This window comes from Engystomops pustulosus, chromosome 8 (assembly GCF_040894005.1).
Source record: "Engystomops pustulosus chromosome 8, aEngPut4.maternal, whole genome shotgun sequence".
Taxonomy (NCBI): Eukaryota; Metazoa; Chordata; class Amphibia; order Anura; family Leptodactylidae; genus Engystomops; species Engystomops pustulosus.
The window spans coordinates 98,581,740-98,602,792 of NC_092418.1; the positions used below are offsets into that span (position 1 = coordinate 98,581,740).

The 21,053-nt window shown below is 42.1% G+C and overlaps 1 protein-coding gene across 8 annotated transcripts in view; it reads right to left on the bottom strand.

The window, feature by feature from the left end:
* Window positions 1-21,053, bottom strand: part of PKP4 (plakophilin 4) — a 181,670-nt gene that overhangs the window by 53,211 nt on the left and 107,406 nt on the right. For 6 of the 8 annotated variants that reach the window (XM_072121960.1, XM_072121963.1, XM_072121961.1 and 3 more), the window contains 5 exons: window positions 17,474-17,508; window positions 7,709-7,840; window positions 7,414-7,601; window positions 5,215-5,788; window positions 38-229 (listed from right to left, as the gene is read on the bottom strand). In XM_072121960.1, coding sequence (XP_071978061.1) covers window positions 38-229; window positions 5,215-5,788; window positions 7,414-7,601; window positions 7,709-7,840; window positions 17,474-17,508 — 1,121 coding nt within the window. The remainder of the gene's footprint in view (window positions 1-37; window positions 230-5,214; window positions 5,789-7,413; window positions 7,602-7,708; window positions 7,841-17,473; window positions 17,509-21,053) is intronic. The other 2 variants (XM_072121964.1, XM_072121957.1) reach the window with 1 other exon arrangement.

Here is a 21,053-nt window from a genome sequence, read left to right on the forward strand (position 1 = left end):
CTATAGGAAACAAAACTAAGAACAGCCTTAAACCCACCTGAGCCAGTACGGTACACCGCCGTCTGTGATCCTTGGCGCAGTTCAATTGTTCCGTGGTTGGGATTTCGGTAGACAGGACTGTAGTATGTTCTCCCCTCGTATATAGGGGTAATCTGCAGGTCGGGGGATACAGTAGAACGTAGCTCCTGGCCTAATTGGCTATGCTGACTTGCATAAGAGCTTCTTAAACCTGAAAGTGATAAGGGGCAGAAAATTAGAAATCATTGGCAAAATTGAGGTTTCTTCATGATCTTCCAAAACCTGAAGCCATGTCACCTCTCCTGACAGGTCTATTGTGGTAGACCTGGAGCATCTTAGAACTACATGTTGTGCTGCTCTTTGTTATCGGTCCTATAAATAAATTGACAATTGGGTGTGTCCCTGCACATAGTCGCAACATCCAATCAGTGCAGACAATCTTAGATTATGAAGGACAACATTGTCAAGGGAAATGGCAACACCCAGATGGCAATTTATTTATATGTTTCTACCGGGGAAAACCTGGGAATGGCCATTCAGAGATGATATAAAGAGCAAAGACACGGAAACCTATAACAGATGAAGGATTACAGAAAAGGATGCCCCGAATGACAAATATTATCCAGAATATATCACACGGCTTTATTCAGCACAGAAAATACACTTTATAACAACTCAGGATTCTGACACTTCAGCCTAAAGGGACCTGTAAATACTGTATTGATCCTGATGAGTACATACAGTGTCTTCACCACGGGGCTATAAACATTCAGAAATCCCTAACGTGTTGCTATATCTGACCAAATATTTTGTCTCTGTCCCAGAGATTCTGTAGTGATAAATGGGGTAAGGTCACAATCATTCTACTAGTCTGTGCTTGTTCTTCCCATTACAGGCGTCCCTGACCTAAGGTCACCCAACTTACAGATGACCCCTAGTTACAATCAGACCTCTCTGTCCACTGTGACCTTAAGTGAAGCTCGCTGGATGCAGAAAAATTATCTCCAGGCTGAAATGATCAAGGCTAAGGTATCTGCAGTGAAGCTTCATTGTCAAAGGAACCTTTCCACAAGCAATCTAGATTCCAACTGCCTGGTCTTCTCTTAATCTTTATTTTACTAAAACCAAGACCCTAACCCAACTTTATAAAAACTTTACTAAAGTAATAAGTAAATTACCTGCAGTGGCTGCTGGGGTGTGGAGTAACCTGGCCGGCAAAGGCTACTCTGCAACCCAGTAGCCTTTGCAGTCCCACCTCCTAGTGCAGTGACCTTGTAGACACCGTGTGCCTAAACTACAGCCAAAACCCACCCCAATGCGACAATTTAAGCAGTAACTTATTACTCCCTGCTCTTTCACAGGTTTAAATTGTATAGGCCCCTGAGGACACCAATACAGTAGAAAGAAGGAGAAGAAGTTTGGATCATCATTCTAGGGTCCTGGGTTGCAAGAGACCTTGAGTCCTGTCTGGTGAACCCCGCCCTGGGGTGATGGCAAGGGTGCCCAAAGAGAGAGCTATGAGTGCCACCTCTGGCACCCGTTTCCATATGTTCGCCACCACTGTCCTAGTGTGTTGTCGTCATTCTTACGGCTGCATGAAAGGACCAGTTGTGCCCCCCGGATTCTATACTACTACTGCACATGCCCCTGCCGGATAGAGTGGGGAATGCGCAGATGCATAAAGCAGAGTGCACCTATGTGCTCAATCCGGCACGGGAGCATATGCAGTAGCTCCATAGAAGTCGGCAGTGTGGCTAGTCCTTGTGCACAACCGCAAGAATAAAGACAGCGTGCTAGGAGGTGGGACTGCAAAGGCTACTAGGGCGTGGAGTAGCCTTTCCCGGGCAGGTTGCTCCAATCTCCAGTAGTTTCTTGGGCATGCGGCTAGGTTTAGTAAAATAAAGATTAGGGCAGAGCAAGGTAGGAGGAATATACCATCAAATTTACATCTATTGGTAGATTCCTTGTGGGAGGTTTCCTTTAATTCTTGTTCCCTTATCAACCCAACATTTCTTTTAAAAATCTAATTGTCTCAGGGTCCAAAAATTATTTGGTTACAGTTTGAGCCAAGGAAATAATGATATTTGGATATGTACAATGGCATGTGACATGGAAAGTCCAATTAATTAATTTATTTCATTTATGGGACTATATGACTGACTCCTAATTCATTACAAATTATTTTACAGTACACTTCCAATGGCTATTAGATATTACAGTACTACACTCAGGTGATAAATACAGTGCTGCATCGTTCCTGCCATTTCCTACAGACTCATAGACATTGAATGGAGCGGCCGGATGGATGTTTGACCTGTTGTTCCATCAATTTAGGAGAATGAGACCCCTATTTTCAAGACCACAAATCATAGATCAATTGAACTTTATCTAATCCCTCTAGGTCAGTGATGGCGAACCTTTTAGAGACCGAGTGCTCAAACTACAACAAAGACCCGCGTATTTATCGCAAAGTGCCAACACAGAATTTAATTAGTGATTTATACTCCCTTCTCTGTCACAGTTTTCATTGATACCAGCCCCCTGAGGCACCAATATAGCAGAAAATAGTCCCAGGTACAGCTGTCACTTTAAAATACCTCTTCGCACAGCAAGTCCTGGGCTGTCTGGGACTGCAGGAAGATACCTGGACTCATCTCTGGTGATGGCCCGGGTGCCCACAGAAAGGGCTCCGAGTGCCACCTCTGGCACGAGTGCCATAGGTTAGCCATCACTGCTCTAGGTAAAGAAGAAGTAGTCCTGGAAATAATGAAATAGCCTCCACTGAGTCCTGATCTACCCATCATCCAGTCTGCCCATGACTAAACAGAAAGACGTGAGCAAGTGTCCACCCACAGATCTATGATTGGTTCTCCAAGATGTTTGGAACCAACTTTCTGTCGAGTTCCTTCACCAAATGTGTGGAAGAAGAATTGAAACCAGATGTTGGGTACACCAAATATAGACTGGATTTAGTTGGATTCTTAGCTTTTGTTTTTGATCAAACGGCAAAATCCATCAGTACTCCTTATTTGTGAAAGAATTCTTACTTTCTGGAATGTTTTCCACACCTGCACTGTACATGTCAAATGTAATTTACACAAGTAATGTGAACAGAACCCGACATGTACAGGCCACGTGACAGGAAACCACTGACATCGGCATCGGAACATGCATGAGGGTTAATGTGCCGTGGCATGTCGCCAAATACTTTATACTTAATTACAAAAGAGCCGATTTAAGAAATCTTAAACAACAGATGACTCAAAAGTCGCGTGGAAGAAAAATAATTGTCAGCAAAACACACATGTCTATGTCATGTCTCCCAAATCATTCCCTCCAACTCAGAATTGTTCAGTATTAGCGAGTAATAAGATCTCCGACTGTGAATATGCGGTGACAAAACATAATTATAAGTGCTTCTTCTTCTCCAAACATGACATTAGGATTATGAATGTTTTTCGATATGCGAGAGCGGTGCGCGCATTTAAACACCGATCCCTGACTACGACACATGCGCCGAATCATTGCCTCAGCTGAGAATACAATTCATCTAAAAGCAATTACGTGGAAAAATAGCAAATGGAGATTGGGCAATTTGTTATTGATAATTGCCATTCCCACCTGGCAAGATTTTTCTGATCTGAATTTCGAGATAATCGTTTCATCTCAAAGGCGCGCTATGATTTGGAAATACTGTACATTTCTGCCCCAGGCACAAAAGAGGAAGGTCTCGCTGAATACAGAATGACATGATAAAGGGAAGCTCAGACTGCTAATCACCAACATCCTCGATGTTAAGAAAGTCGTTACACGGCGAGAAATAACGAAAATGGAAGCAAATCGTCTGCGTGCGTCTGTTCACATCATCCGCTGCACACACCTGTCATAACCAACCGTAATTACTACAGAAACTGGACGATGTCTGCAAAGGAACTAAGGAAGGATTGTGTCCAGATTGAAAAACAAAAGCTTCTCCGTAAAAACATCTGTAAAGCTGAAATTTACCTAAATCTTAAAATCCCCCAATAAGCTCCACCCCCAGTTTTCCGGGTGTGTCCTGACAGCTGAGAAGTAAAGGAACATGATAAAGTGTCTAGTGACTTGATTCTTTAGAGAGCCGAATCATAAAGGGGAATATTCTCATTGCCTACTTATCTCTTAAGTGGACAGAGCTTGCTCACCGCAGGAGAAAGAAGCAGAAAAAAAAAGACCAAGAAGCTGCTTTACTTAATGAAATATCTTACAAATATACATTATCACCTGCACAGTTCAGGTCTGAAAAAAAACATTTCTTTAAGATTTAGGTCCATTTAGGATTAAATTTTATGGCCCAATCTCTTACTTCTAAATACTTTATGTTGGTTACAAGGTCATACATAGTTTTTCCATCTTGGTATTAAATTACTGATCTAAGGAAGTGAATAGGGCTAAGCTGCAATACTACATAGAAAGCAAATTTACACAAACTGCTTAAAACAGCGGAAATAGAAGGACACAGGCTCATATTTACTTAATAAAGTATATTATGAAGTTTACTGTTATCATCTGCACTATTCGTATACAAAACTGCTCCACCCTGGCCACAGGTTGTATGTGGTACTGCAGCTAAGCCCCATTCACTTCTGTACAGTAATGCTTCATTACAACATATATTCCATGGCGAGTGTTAAACCAGAAAGCAGGCATGTTTTTTTGAGACTTGGGCAATCCCTTTAAATGAAGTATTCTGGGAATTATAGGTTAGCCACTAGGCCAGTCATACATATCCTGCTTTAAACTCTATTGGAATAAGAGAGCCAAGGGTTGCTCAGCCTCTCTTCCTTAGGACCCAAGAGGTGAATGTAGCTGAAGAATAAGATTAATTATCAATAATTACTTGAATATCACTTTAAAGGTGGCTTCCCTAAGCACAAAGGAAGTAAACTGGTATAAAGGCATTTTTATGGGTAGCTGGGTAGCTGGCAGCTGCACAGTGGTCCAAAAGGCAACAGGGCTCAATGACACCCTAAAAGTGGTCTATTTTTAGACCAGGGATTCATACGCTTCTCGTTCTACTAAGATAAAGCTGTGACAATATGCCCGCTTGACCTTCGGCTATCACATTTTTGTCTTCTTCAGGAACGAAAAAAAGCCATACATGATGGGTTCATTGAACTACCACACTAAATGCAATTACATCACAACATATTTACCAACCTGTAAGGCTATCCGGCCGAGGTGGAACCATTCTTTCATAAATATCGAAAGGCTGATGACTATACTGGTCAATCTCATGCAAGTTCCTCGGTAACGTTCCCACGTGCTGTGGAACTGCAGTCATTCCCGCTCGCTTTGGAGAGGAGGAGGATCCAATTGGCGCTTGGGTTGATGTGCCAACTCTATTTTGTGTATCAGATAAAGTTAGCGGGGAACCAACTCTAACTGAAGTACCCAGTGTTTGGTAAGTTGAGGTCATGCCATTTGGGTTGGAGTTTTGCCTAGAACTGAGTGAACTAATCCTTCGAACTCCCGTTGGGGAGTTGGACCTTCGTATTGTGTATGGAGAAGCTGCTCTCTGAGAAGGCAATGTCGTAGAAGAATAGGTGGTGGAAGCTGGAAGCGGTCGTGAATCCGTGATGGATGGAGAACCATAGCCACTGCCGAGTGAAGTTCTCAAGGACCCTCTAGACGGAGAAACACCAGATCCAATGACGTAAGAAGGGGATTGTGATCTGGAGGGAACTGAGCTAACCCGTCGAACTGCCCGATTGGCCGCCATAGCATTGGATGGCTACAAATAAACGAAAAAGGATCAGAGTTAATAGAAGAATTGTATATAAAACCATAAAATCTGACAAATGCTGCATTACGTAATTTACTAGTTGGCTTTCATAGTGATTGAGAACTTTTTTTCAGCTTTTCATGGCACTATTCATTTCATGATTCGTCAGTCTGAATGTTAGTATCCAGTCGTAAAGTATAGCACAGTGGTTAATGTGAAACAAGTCTCCCTGGATTAACATATGGCCTGCAAAATGCTCAGTGATATATTATTAGTAAGATTTTGCTGTTCAAGAGTCTACAAATTAGAAAAACTGTAGACTGAAACTGCGTTATCTTTTAATGGCTAATTTACCAAAATAATAGATTTAGGATAAAGTGGCCATAAAAACAAGTAGATAAAAAAATCCCCCAGTATTTATGGTCCAAATCTCTGGTGAAGCAAAATTGACCTGAAATTCATCAAAAGGACATTCTAATCTCAGGCATTATAGTATGCAGATACATCATACTTTAATGGTCTGGCACATGTGGATCTCTCCTATGTCTCCTATGTGCCATTTGGGCTCTACTGTCCTACCGGGTGCCATTTGGGCTCTACTGTCCTACCGGGTGCCATTTGGGCTCTACTGTCCTACCGGGTGCCATTTGGGCTCTACTGTCCTACCGGGTGCCATTTGGGCTCTACTGTCCTACCGGGTGCCATTGGGGTCCACTGCTCTAACTAGTGCCATTGGGGTCTACTTGTCCTAACTAGTACCATTGAGGTCTATTGCTACAATAGACATGGCTGGGATTATGGAAAAAGCAAAGATAGCTATAGATGCTGTATGGAAAACCCCACAGGGCCCATGGCCGGTGTGTCTGAGTTAGTCTGGTACTGCGTTAGTCAGGTACTTACAGTCTTCAGTGCCTGAACTGAGCTTGTAGTCTTGGGGGGGTCATGGGCACATGACATTTACATCAAAGATTGGCCTGCTAGGAGTACATGATGCCATTTGTAAAGGAAGTGACATCACATGGCCTAAGGAGGCCAAGAACGTTGCACAACTTCAAGCCGGTTGCAGCCATTGTAGACCACTAGTACAAGAACAATGTTTGAACCAAAGCAGGACAAGAAGTTTTTTTTTTCTTTTTAATTTGTCACCCCTGCCCCTGAATTTGTGGATAACCCCTTCAAACTAAATATGAAATTATAGTATATCTAAACACTTTCTTTCCTATTATATTCAAAAACCGAAGAATCCCTTGAAGCTGAGTTTCGAGCAGGTACACTGTGGATGAGGAGGCGATGTATTCAATGTAAACAATGATAAAGTCAGAAAATCCTCCTGATGAGCAGTTTCCCAGCGCTAAACACAACTGAAATTGAAGAATGGAAATATTTCTAGACGTGTACAATAAAAAGTCGAAAATATAATAAGGCACCGCCACCTCAGCCAAAGCAATTCCAGCAAGATGATAAATCATATCTTTAGAACAATGTAATGAGCAAAAGCATAAAAAGCATAATAATATTACACTACTACGGATTTTTCACATTACAGAAACATCTGACAAAGGAAATCTAGTAACATACAAAAAGAAATGTGGGTGAACACAATATAATAGCAGTATACACATAGAACAAGGTACCTGGACTAAGGCTTGGCCTTCAGCCCTTGAGGACCTCACCAGGTGGTTACTGGAAGATCCTGAGAATGAGTGTTGCTGCCGAAGTTCAGGTTTACCCACATTGTGGTTGTGAAAAGTCCCGGCTTCCTGGTAACCGCTGTCAGAATACGAGTTCATTTGTGTTGAGCTTCTTGAGTTGCCTAAGGATCCTAAATAAAACCAAAGTAGTAAAATGTGAGCGTTGAGGTTAACCCAATGCGGACAGTAACTGCTCAGGGACTCTGGTGGTGAGAAATAAGAAATAACCAGAACAGACCCTCACTTTCATGGAGTGACGTCTGCTCCGGGGAGTACATGGTCACAGGTTCTGGGTCAGATCTGATGAGGAAGTGGTTGGGATGAGTAGAGTCAGATAGTCTCTGCTTAGGGGGACCTCCGGATGATGCATCTGAAAGCAAAAATAAACCATCAACTTGTGACATGTAAACAGCGCGGTAATCACCACCGAGAAGGGAAATACCCTCTTAACAGCAATACACTTGTCTTATGACTTCACTGTAACAATGACCTTAAGAAAGAACTTTTGTTCCCAAACTGAAAGTAAACATTTACTAAACTATGTAAGTGGTGCCAGCGTTTAAAGATCTAAAAATTGCACCAACATATCAGTTAATAAACGTATTGGATCTGTGACTGCATACGAGATTTTTTTTTTGTTTAACTACTATAACATTTTGGCAAGTCCTGAGAAAGACTTTGGAATGCTCCAACTACTGTACTGTAAACCCAAATGCATGTGGTCTAAAGTTCATATCAATTACAAATGTTATCTTGGATGTTCACTGCCGTGTTACTAAAGATGTTTGATGGTCCCAAAATTGAAGTCAAAAGTTGAAAATTATTGGGTACCATAGATCCTATTCCTCCTGGAGGTGCTTGTTCAACTCTAAACTATCTGGAATGTTTATCAAGTATTTGGTAGAAGACTTCTACACTCATCCAGAGACAACATCAGGAATGTTATGATAATCTTTTAGTTTTACTTTTATACAAGCCAATGGGACAAAACGTAAATGTTTGTCAGGTGGTGGTCCAACCTCTGGGACCACCACTGTTGAGAAGATCCAGTGCCTTCAAGGCAAGTATACTCTTTCCCTCTCCACAGATACACAAGCATGTTCTCAATCTTCACTTCATTTCGGAATAAGAGGAGCGCCATTTGCTCATTGTGCTAACAATGGAGAGTAAACTGAACAAAATTATTATGTCAATGACCGTTTAAATCCCATTTTTAGATTTTTTTAAAAAAAAAAATGGATGGTGGTGATAATCTGAAGTTTAATTCCTCAGTTTCAAAGACTCCTTTATTAAGGGGTTAGGATAAGGTTAATGCAGGATTCCAGATGGCATAACGCCAAAGACGACATCCTCTTTAACCAGCCCTCTTCTCCAATAATAGAATAAATTGTTGTTTAAATAACTAGAGAGCCAAAAGCGCTCCTTCCGCTGACCTAAAGTCTACCATCTTCAGTGCTAAAACCACTCAGATGCCTCTTATCGTAAAAACAAACAGCCGAAGAGAGTCCGCCCAGTCTAGCTGAATACAAAGAAGCACTTGTCATGGGGACATGTTTTAGCGTTATAGTTCCCAGCCTAAATCAATGTAAAATTAAAGTAATTCTCCAGCAAACATACAAAGTAAAGCATCATAATAGGTTCAAAAGTTAAAAAAAACAAAAAACATCAATTAAACCCCTTTACACTTCAAATTCTATGGTGGCCCCACCCAGATCTGAAGACATAGGTAAACACCTAATATCACATGATGGATACAAACAGATACAGGCGGTCCCCTACTTAAGGACACCCGACTTACAGACAACCCATAGTTACAGACAGACCCCTCTGACCTCTGGTGAAGCTTTCTGAATGCTTTACTATAGTCCCAGAATGCAATGATCAGCTGTAAGGTGTCTGTAATGAAGCTTTATTGATAATCCTTGGTCCCATTGCAGCAAAAAATGTTTAAACTCCAATTGTCACTGGGGCCAATTTTTTTTTTGTCGGGATCTACAATTATAAAATATACAGTTTCGACTTGCATACAAATTCAACTTAAGAACAAACCTCCGGACCCTATCTTGTACGTAACCCGGGGACTGCCTGTATATTGTGTTTTAAACAAAATAATGCTCATGCTCCCTTCAAAAATCGTAATTTAACATGGACGCTCATCTTTAAGCTAGAGAGAAGCCTTTGCTCTGGAGGGCTCAACATTACTAGACCTTTCATACATACAGGTGGTCCCCGGGTAACGTACAAGACTGATTCTGTAGGTTTGTTCTCAAGATGAATTTGTATGTAAGTTAGAACTGTACATTTTATAACTGTAACCCCAGCCAATTTTTTTTTTAGTCTCTGTGACAATAGTATTTTAAAAACGTTGGATTGTCATAAGAACCAGGATTAACCATAAAGCTTCTTTACAGCCACTTTTGATAACTGTTACAGCTGATCATTGTAGCCCAGAGGTCCGTTTGTAACTAGGGGTCATCAGTAAGTCGGGTGTTCTTAAAGGGAACCGGTCAACAGGAGACCCATTTTGGCATTCCCCTAGTCCACACAGAGCATAGTATATGCACCGCTAAAGAGTTTTTGTATAAAAAAAAAATAGATTTTCCAAAAAAAAAAAATGTTATATAGAACCTTTCAATGCCATGTGCTCTGTGACTAGATACTAGGCCCCTGTGACTGAGAAGTCCCACCCCCCACCCTTGGGAAACTGCTCCTTCATGTGTCCTTTTCAAATATATGATGGGAGTTATTCATATATTTGAAAAGGATACATGGAGGAGCGGTTTGCCAAGGGGGGGGGAGGGGGCTGCTCCTGTATAGCCAATCCCAGGGGACAAGTGCCTAATCACAGAGTACATGGTATTGAAAGGTACTATATAACATTTTATATTTTTATACAAAAAACGCTTTAGCAGTGTATCTACTATGTTCTGTGAGGACTGGGGGAGTGCAAAAAAATGGGTCTCCTGGTGACGGGTTCCCTTTAAGTAGGGGACACAGTAGACAGACCAGTTATTAGTGGATGTATAAAAGTAAAACTGACAAGGCCAAAACAAATCTTTTGAATTGGGCTTGGCACCATCTCTGTCATCTCCATTGAGATATATGGAGCAGGATGGTCATACGCGGCTGTCTGCTCCATTGCTCTCCGGGAGTGACGAGTGGTCCGACTGAGGTAACTAGGATCCCATCTGACACCTCTTTTTTGTGATCTCTGGGGGTCTCATCACTGATCAGCAAATTAGGCCCTATCCTGTGCATAGGGCCTAACTTTGATTTGTGGGAAAACCCCTTTAAAGGGGCTGTCCACTTTCAGAAAATAATTGATATGGTTTGTGTAAGGAACTTATACAATTTTCCAATATACTTTTTACATCAATCCCTGGTGGTTTTCTAGATATCTGCTTGCTGTCCTGCTACAGAAATCTTCTCTGTTTACTTCCAGTAGACAGAAATTAGTCCATGGTCATGTGATGTCACACAGATGCACGAGCTGTTAGTATCACAACGCATCTGTGTGACATCACATGACCATGGACAGATTTCCATCTACTGGAAGTTAACATAGAAGCTTTCCATAGCAGGACAGCAAGCAGAGATCCTGCACATTGGGCATGCCCCGAGGGATCCACAAGCAAACTCAAACCACCGGAACCTCCATCCCCTTGAATCTTCAGAACACTGCCACAGACATAGGCAGGGTTAAAAGCTTGGGGAGCTGCACGAAACTGGTGGTAACTTCTAACAATTTTCATTGTGGTACCCATTTTCTGGTGTGAACATGTACGTGATGTGACTGCAAGGACTCGAAAGAAGCTAAATCTACACAAGGGTCATACTGAGATGGTTTATCATAGACCTGACAAGGATCGGGATGACTTAGGCGAACTGGTGAGATGATGTTGGATTATCTCTAACGGGGTCTTACTATACGATGGGTACAATTAGCACGGACCCCGTGAAATTATATTGGTTACTGGTAGGAAGCGGTATTTTCCCATTTACAAACACACTACCTGCTGTGCCGCGTGTAAGTAGCGATAGAAGGAACGGCAAGCTGAATTATTCATCATTTTTAATCAAGTGCGAGACAGTCGACACTTCAAAACATGTGTGAAGAGAATCTACTATAGACATCAGTCAATCGGGGAATGTCACGAGAACGATCATGGATGTCAAGCAACCAGCTGCGACGCCAGCACACATAAATAAGGCGATCGCAGCCGCCCGCATCTCATCAGGATCATTTCGTTAAATGAACTTGTTCCACGGGACGCCAAGAACCCATTCAGATGATTTAATTTTAGGCCTGCTGCTGGAGGCCTTCAAGAGCTATGCAAATAATTTCGGCTTGGTGAATGCATTATGGCGGCGGATGCAGTTGTGATGACTCTGTACAATCACCTTATGGAGAGATCGGAATGGCACTAATCCCGCACTCCAGGCTGTATGAGCCTTGTTGACATGCTATAAAAATCAGAAAGCACTTCACGGCGTAGGGAGAAAAAAAAAAAAATTTCAAAAGCGACTCCTGCGAAGTGACGGATGCTGATAATTGCGATCGGCGTGAAGAGACGAGCCGAGAGGCACGTGCTGTCATACTCTCTTTTAGCTCCGACAGCTGGAAGAACGCCGGTAATGGCTGCTAGGTTATGATAACAAAGAAGGAACTGACCTGAACGAGGTCATAAACGTTCATTTTTCATCAATAAGATATGCAAGGTCAGGATTAGAAAAAAAAAGGCTAAAATTCTCATAAAACAGCAACAATATATATATAGTAGTTGTGAGCTATTGCTGATCTGCATTAAAGGGTTGTACTTAGCTTCTATTTAATCTATTTATATAAATTTAATGTTAGGGGATAACAACATTTCAGGAGGGTCCACCTTCTAGGACCTCCACACTAGTCATGAGAACGGGACCTCCAGAAATCCAGAGAACTTCCGATACTCCAATACTATGGAATGTTCAATCCTTTAAATTTGTGATGGGCCAAAAATACGTGTAAAGCTGGTGTTACTGGAAATCCGGCACAGCAGAAAAGGGTATAGAGGAGGGTTCAGAGGAAGTCATTGCTACGGTCCTGCTGGTCTTTGGTGTCTGCGACCTGCTTTAAGGAATTCCAGCATCAAAATCAAGTATGGATAAACCAGAAACACTCAGAGTACATTCACACACGGTATGCCCGCACGGGACATGTGAAAAAAGCGGCGCGCGGCCGCACATTCGTAAAAAATAGGGCATGCTCTATCTTTTTGCGGTGTACAGCACGGTATACAGACCGGACCACCGCCATTGCCGTCCATGGGGACGTATATGCGGCCACAAATTTGACGGCTCTGTGAATGAGACCTTACCCATAGATCCTGGCACTGTGACTGTGGTAATCTTCTTTTATTTGTTATCCATGCCCTTCTTTCTGCCAAAATTAATTTTAAAAAATCATGCTAATGAGACCAAAGAGCTCCTGTGGCTAACAAAGCACCTCTGTATTGTAGCTTTACAGGATGTTAAACTGTGGAGCACTTCCCCCCTCCTGTGTGCTCGAACTGCAGTGAGAGCACATCAGACAGAGGGAGGGGCAGTAATGAGGGAGTAGAGGGAGAAGCGGTGAAAGCCTGTGAAGATGCAGCACACAGCGGCTCTGGTAACACCTCCAGGCTCATTAACATAGTTTCAAAAGTTGATTATAGAAGGAAGGAGGCCATGGGAAAAAAATATAAGAAGATCACAGTCACGGTGCCTGGATATATGAGTAAGTGTCCCTGGTTTATCATGATGGATGTTGATGGTAGATAACTTTAAAGTTCCTCACTCGTGACTTCTTGGCCAAAACGGGTACTGTAACCCCTTGGCAGGGTGCAGGCTCCAAAGAAAAGAAGCAGAGAATCAGAACAAGGCAAAAAAAAAAAACCCTTTTTAGCTGCCCCTGGAAACCCTCTTTAAGCCAATACCAGTCTAAAAATCAGTGCAAGTATAATGCAATCCACACTGCAGTGTGTACAAGAAAACAAGAAATAAAATAATGAGACAAAAAACGTCAGTTCTTATAAATGACCATAGGTCTAAGTTTCACATAGTACGTTAAATTTTTTTTAAAAAGCTGTAAAAGTAATAAATCACACACTGAAAAATTCAAAGTGTTAAAAGCTTTAAATTTAAAAAAAATTTTTTTTTTTTTTTGAATTTTGACATAAAAGTAAAAAACAAATACAGTGACTCATCCGCAGAGGGGGGATGAAGCTGGCACATCAGTCAAACCCAATATAAACTGCTGGTGTGAGAGGCTTCTGCGTGGCACATGCTAAATCACAGAACTATAGCGTATAGCTACACGCCCGCCTCTGCATAGATTAGAAAACTAGTGTGGCCGAATTTTCGGGGAGTGGCCAGATGATGACCTCGGCTTTATAATACCCGCTATTTCAGTAAAGTCAGCCATGGACAGGTATTAAAGGGATATTCCGGGGGGTTACCAGGAGAACCGTCTGTAAAACAGACTACATCAAAAACAAGCACTTTCCCTTTAAGTTGGACCCACACATGTAAACATGTTTTTATGACGTTGATAAAAAACAAACCGCACAATTTAGCAACTGGGCAAATCTGGGGCAGAAATCCTGAAATCTCATGTAAACTTTAATGAGAACAATTAAAATTTTCCAGATCATGAAGGTAGTCAGACTGTAAATGTTACACTGACATTTCACTGCGGCACAGTTAATTACTAATTTTTAAGAAACATCTGAATTTTTTTTTTCTTTTGAAGAAAGTAAATTAATTTGTAACATGCTGACAAAATGTGTTCCTTTAATAAATGGGATCAAGCTAAATTAATTGGGCTCCTTTGTGTCAGATACTGTACAATATTACAGATTAGACAAATGGTGTTTAGGAAAGGTCTCTTGAACCTCTACTATAGGTTGCAAGGCACTGTTGAGGGAGTGATAAGTATTTCTAGAGGAAAAGCCTATCCTTATGAATTGAACATGTTCAGCATGATTTTTATCTTAGAACCAAGTTTTTGTAATGCAAAGATGTTACTTACGCCGTAGTCTACAGCTACCAACAGGGTTGGATCTTAATATAAAAAGTATGTCTTGGGTTTCTCAGGGGGTCTACTGAGATAGCCCTCAAGTAATCACGTGAAAGTTAATGAAGAAAAATACAACTCATGATTTGAAAGTATGATAGTGCTTGTTTATTTACAGCTATTTACAACAAATTGTGTGTTCGGAACTTTTGCATTGCATGTTCAAGTCCTCGGCATCAGTGATCGATCTAAAAAATAAGATGGATCAAGAGGGGTGTGAGAGAAGGCTCGGGGCGGCCTGAGAGTTATAATATATGATGAAAGGATGGGCTCACCTCCGGGACTGCGTACATCTCAATACCTTCCGAGTATGGGCTCCGTGGGACTCCTTAGGATATAGTGTTGCAGCATAAGGCTACCCCAGAGTCAGTAGTAAGGTGGTAACTGGTCACAGTGGGGTGGATCGATGATCCAAAAGGAGTGCACAGAGAACGAAAGGTGGAGGGTAAGAAGATAAGCGTTATGTCCGTATGGGTTAGGGTTTTAAATGACACTGTAGTCACAAAGAAAGTCCCTATTACACCCTAGTTTTAGACGCAAATCTAGTATACCCTGATAGCCTAGCCTCGGGACTATGGTCCTATTTAACCATAGGCCCGACTGGAACCTGACCCTGCAATGACTGGCCCTGTTATAGACCTAGTTGGCAGGTGGAGTCAGGTTCTGGTCTTAATGTTAACACAGAGGTGCCGAAAATAGGTTTTTGGCTCCTGCGTTGTGGGATGCAAGTCCTGAAAGGAGTATGAAAACCTGAATCCCGACAAGGCTTGTTTCGCCCTATGGGGCTCGTCAGGGGATCATTGGGTTCATCCAGCAAGTGTCCTTGTCCCTCGTGGGGGCAACTTCACAGGTAAGGCGGCGTAGCCAGGCAAGATGGGCTTAGGGAGTCTGGTGTCTGCTCCTGGTCTAAGCCTTTGGGTCCAGTGGGATCCCAAGAATTAGACTCCAAGATCAAATACTGAAGACCTAACAATTACCAAGTTTCTCCAAAGAACAAAACAGCCTATTGCAGGGGGTCCCAGTAGAGAGGACGCCTTGAAATCACTTGTCAAGGAACCTCAAGTGATGGTCAAAGGTGGAGAACCTTTAAATGACCAAATGAATTTGCAAAAAAAACATTCATGATATAAATAAATGGGTAATCTGTCACGTCACGGACACATTTGACCATCTATATTTAGAATATGCGAAGTGAAATTCCCATGAGAAAGTACAGTTAATTCTGAAGAGGAAGTAATGAAATCTGAACATGACAGCAATTGTCAAGTTCTCTGATTTTGTACAATGTTTGCATGGAATACATTTTCTGGTAATACCATCAAGTTGTTCTGTATATGCATGGGTGCATGTGGTAACCTGTGTCCCGTGAGAGAGCTCAATACAAGAAACTCGCTCAGTGCCATGAAGGGATTTCCTGGACAAAATCTCGTATCAATGGACTGAACACTGTCACCAGCGCACAAAGCAAGTTTCTTAGACTGATGTTCCACTGATGCCACCATTCTTCTTAAAAAAGACCTCTGTTCCAGTTATGGAGGAGGGGAGATGCTAAAGATACAATCAAGCTGCTATCTTCACTGACGCGGACATGCTAACCCAGCTGAAGAGAAATCCTTAGGGAGGGGTGAGGAGAAAGTTAGCTATCGCTTTACATAGCCAGCGTCACACTTAAAGGACACCTGTCATCAGGTCTCTGCCACTAGTCCTGTCACCTCTACCTGTTGGAGCAGCTCACAAGGATCCATCCCAGCCTTTATCTAGTTATTTCATACATTAATCATTGTAAAATCATCTTTATTATGTAAATGAGGCTGGTCACATGGTCAGAGGCAGTGATGTCACTCCTGTTACCCCTCCCCTCTCCTCCCCCTGCTCAGGTCTGTGTGTAATGTATAGTAAAGCATGGCTAGTGTGTGCTGCATCTGCTGACATGCTGCATCCTCCTAATATACAGGTGAGAGACACAGACATCAGCTACACATGAATCTGACATGTTCTGCTGTAACATGGCTGCCTGGAGCTGCTGTATCTCTCCTATACACACACATGCACACACAGGCTGCAGGGGGCGTGGCCACCAGCACCAGGAAGCACATCATTATACAGCCTCACATCATTACACAGGCTGTCAGTCATGCACTGGGGGTGTGGCTGTACCTCCCACTCATGAATAAGGTGGACAGCTTGAATATGCTAATGCTTCATTGGACATTTCACAGGTCATTTGCATACAGCTTTAGGACCTCATTGCTTAGGTTTACAGGCATGTAGAGGGACAATGAAGGGATAGAGGCAATGCTCTCTAATGGCAGTTTATAAAAATATATTTAATTTAGGAGGGTTATTTTGCATGACGGGTTCTCTTTAACCCCCACCTTCCTAAGGGAGTAGTCATTTATGTAGCAGAGCTGAGTCACACAAAGTCTCCCTCACCACATCCTCACCCCTCCCTTGAGAATTCTCTTCAGTAGGGTTAGCGGTGTCAGTGAGGAGATGGGGTAAGGCTTCCCTTATCTCCATAAAACCAGCACTAATGATACTGCGTCCAGACACTGATCAGTGGAATTACATCCAGACTGGAGAGAATTTTTTTTTTTTTTTTAAGAAATAAAGTTCAAAAGGTTCTTCTCACTTTTCTGCCTTAAAATTCAGTGACTAATTAAAGAAGAATTCAGTGAAAGTTGAGAAGATTACGTAATATGGAGGAGTAGCAGGGAAAGTTTCCTCACTTTGCACAGTCATTATAAGGATTACAACACGCACATAACACACACTAAACACACCCTAACATACAAGGCCGATAATTACTTCCCAGACCCTTTGGCGTGCCATAGTTTCTTTATCCTCCAAGCTGAATAATGAAATATAAGGAATGAACTTCTAGACATTACGGGATTAGTTTTTCCTTACCTGCTGATCTCCAAGGAAATGACTTCTCGGTAGAGCTGAAACAGAAGAAGAGAAAAAGAGACTTAATGAACAGTCGAACTACCATGTACAGGCCTCATAGGAGCATTGTAGGAGGTTCTAGAAACACTGGGACTCAAGAACAAAAAACACACATTGAAAAGGTTAGAAGTGGATGAAAATGTTCCATGTTTGTTTAAAGGGGATTTATGACCGTAGGATAGGTTATTGTTAGGCTTAGGAATTGTGTGGGTGATGTACGACAATGCAGCCATCGGGTGTCTCAGACTACGGATTGAGCCGAGCTCATTGGCTGAGGTCGCACCACCACCGATCACACAAAGGTCCACTCTTCAGTTAACAACTTTTTGCGACTCATCAATACACATCAGGATTACTGGACTCGTGAGTAATAAGAAGAGATTTCTGCAGAGGAGACCCTGGTTAAAACCTCTAGTCACGTTTCAAAGCTCTTTTAAGGGTCGAGCAGTGACATATATTATAGTTACCGGCAGCATAATTAAGTCAGTTTTCTACTTTCTGGAGGAAGACTAATATGAATACATTTTCCCAAGGAGCACTGCCTGGGGACTTATGACAGCTAGATCTCTACAAAAGGAACATTATCGGAATCATCGGAAAAAAATCACACAAATCACACATTAGGTCGAACCTTGCGCTGCTCAATTCAATAGTAAGGTAGCACTGGCAATGGGTGAGGACAGCAACAGGCTATCCAGACACTCTTACAGACAGTGAGGTGAATGAAAGAGATGGCCGAACATTATGCATGGCAATTTCTAACTTTCCGCTATGACCGAACGGAGAGGCAGGACACATGAGCGTCCTGCCACTTCCTTTAATTAGTGAGAACGTGGCCCCCTGTTCTCAGGAATAGTGAAAGTCCATTCTCCTGACCCTCAACGATCGGATTGTTCTCTCCAACCCACAGGATAAGCACAAACTTGGGACAACCCCTTCAAAGGGGTTTTCTGGGACTTAAATATAGAGGACCTGCATGATTGTGGGGTTTGACTCCAAATATCACCATCCATTACCTTTGTGAAAGGGCTTTAGTGCTTGGAGGAGCCTTTTGGAACAATGATGTCAGATGTTATAAGAGAATGCATGTGGTACTGATTTAACTGAATAGTACAGGGTGTCCTCTAACCCTAGGAACAGCCACTGTAGATTATATGGGGAATGCAGTCACTATAGTCCCAGGAATGGGATTGCTACCGAATATAAAAATAGGGAATCCTAGAAATCCTAGTTTTGGGGAAATTCCTTATATTTCAATGTTTTCATTTTATAGAGCTTATGTGTAAAGCTACAAAGTTCTCTGTACATAGACAGAGCTCCTATATATGTGCCATGGCAGCAGATTTCAGCAGCATTTGCCTCTTCACTCATTGTAAAGTGCTGACGCTCTTTATATTGGCAGATGAAAGCCTCCGATTTGCAGAGCCGCTGCACTCCGCACCCAGAAATGCACAAGCAGTAGATGAGGAGACTCGAAAACATTGAGCGGCAGAACTGAGGCTCTCGGAGGAGAGATATTTACCCCCTCCCCATATAAAAGATCTCTGTCTGCAAAGGAATGAAAAGATACTGATCCATCCATAAAAATTCCAGTCACCAAGTTACTTCCTCACAGAGATTACACATTAAAGCGGGATACAATGGATGTCAGTGTCTGCCGCGCTCACCGACTGACACTTGGGTGATTCTTCAGTCCGTAAATGACACCTTGGCAGCCAGGCTGACTTCATAACCAATACGTGGGTGCAGCAAGCGGGATCACTTTCTTAGGGAAATTGTTTTAATGGAATTTTCACAAGTCGCAAGCTTAAAAGACATCTATAGGGACGTATAGGTTTATAGACGGCAATCAAGAGGCGCAAGGGTTCTTAAAGATCAGCGTTAAAGCTTCTCCAATCTCCACTTTAAACAGATGGAGACTGTGCCACGGCTCATCAGCCATCCGAAAATCCTGCTTAGGCTTCTTTTGTCTAAAAATGAATGAAGAAGGGATCAAAGTAGTCTGCATAGAGGAAATTTTATAGACTTAAGATGAGATATGGAAGCTGTAGACTCCAAAGTACACTTACGTCTCCATATGTGACACAGTGGATATCAATTCTTGCCTACTCTATGTAGCAAATCAGCATCTGAGGAAAAAGTTCCTAAAACAAAATGTTTCTATTTTCTACATACTTATTTGGTAACAGAACCCAATTCATCCAATTTTGGTTTGCCCCCACCACATGTACTGAACTGCTACTTCCCCAACCATGGCTTGGTAGTTGAACGGAGGAAATTATGGGGTTAATTACCCAGGAATAGAGGGGAAGAGTGAAAATTCCAACTATGGAAGAATACTTAGAATAAAAATCGGGGTTGGCAAAGTTGGTGAAAAATTGGGGGCAGGGGGGGGCGGCAAAAAACACCTTACAACTTTCAGAAACAAGTCATTTATGTCAAAGAGTTTTGGTAGGTATTAGTTTATTGTCATACCAGACACAACCAATGTACGAGAGTGAAGCCATTTTTAGAAGGAAGTTTAAAAGGGAATATCAACATTTATTAAAATATTTTTCAACCAATATGTTGCAGTAATGTAACCTTGCCTTCTGCTCATCTGCATTGGAGCAGCGTAAACCATTGCGATTTCAGGAAATCAGAAAATATCCAGCGGAATCGTAGAATCATATCAGCTCCGGCCTCTTCTATTAAATTACAATGTTAGTGTTGCGGATTCCGCAGCTTTATACAGCCCTTCCCCTATGCGCCGCAATAGCCAATATGTGGATCTGAGCAGGAGAGCATAAAGGAAAGAAGGACATTGATCGTAAACCGGCTTCTGTTTTCTTACTTACAGGGGGCACTAAACAGAGGTGACCTCATTACTGATAAACGCTTACCTCCTGCATCAATCCAAGTGACAGCATTGCTTAGCGCTGCTCAAGGAGAAGGTACTGGCGAGTACCTCACCTCCCTGGGAACGAGGAAGGAGAGTGGGTGTAGGTTTATTTTAGTAATGATGTATTATTGATCGGCTGTACCGCATCTATACACATTCTATAAATAATAATGGCGGAAGTGAACGTTCTGTTCTCTGGAAAACTCTGCGTTATAGGGGAAACATTAACTTCCAAACACACTATGGAAAATAAAATGTAAATCAATTTCTCAACTTTTTTACATGTTAAACGGCAAAGCAAGCTGCTGAAATGCCTGATAACAATAGCGCCGTTACCATTTCTGCCACAGAGCGCTACAGAACAGTGGCCTCGGTAGGCAAATTACCCAGGAAGAAGCGGAACAGCTGCTCAGTAATGTAAAGAGGAAACTTGGTGCTTGTTTAAAGGAACAACAGAACAAAAAATGAGCTGAACAGCAGATAGGAAACTAGTTACCAAATATATTCCACAGCTTCCAGGAGCCGCCACAGTAGTAGACACTTTACTTCCCCCTTAAAGAAAACCACATTTTCACATATACAGCTAAGGGCAGGTTCCTATAAAGTCCTAACAGAGTCCCTTCTTTTAGCTAATAATTATTTCCCTTACACCCACAAGAA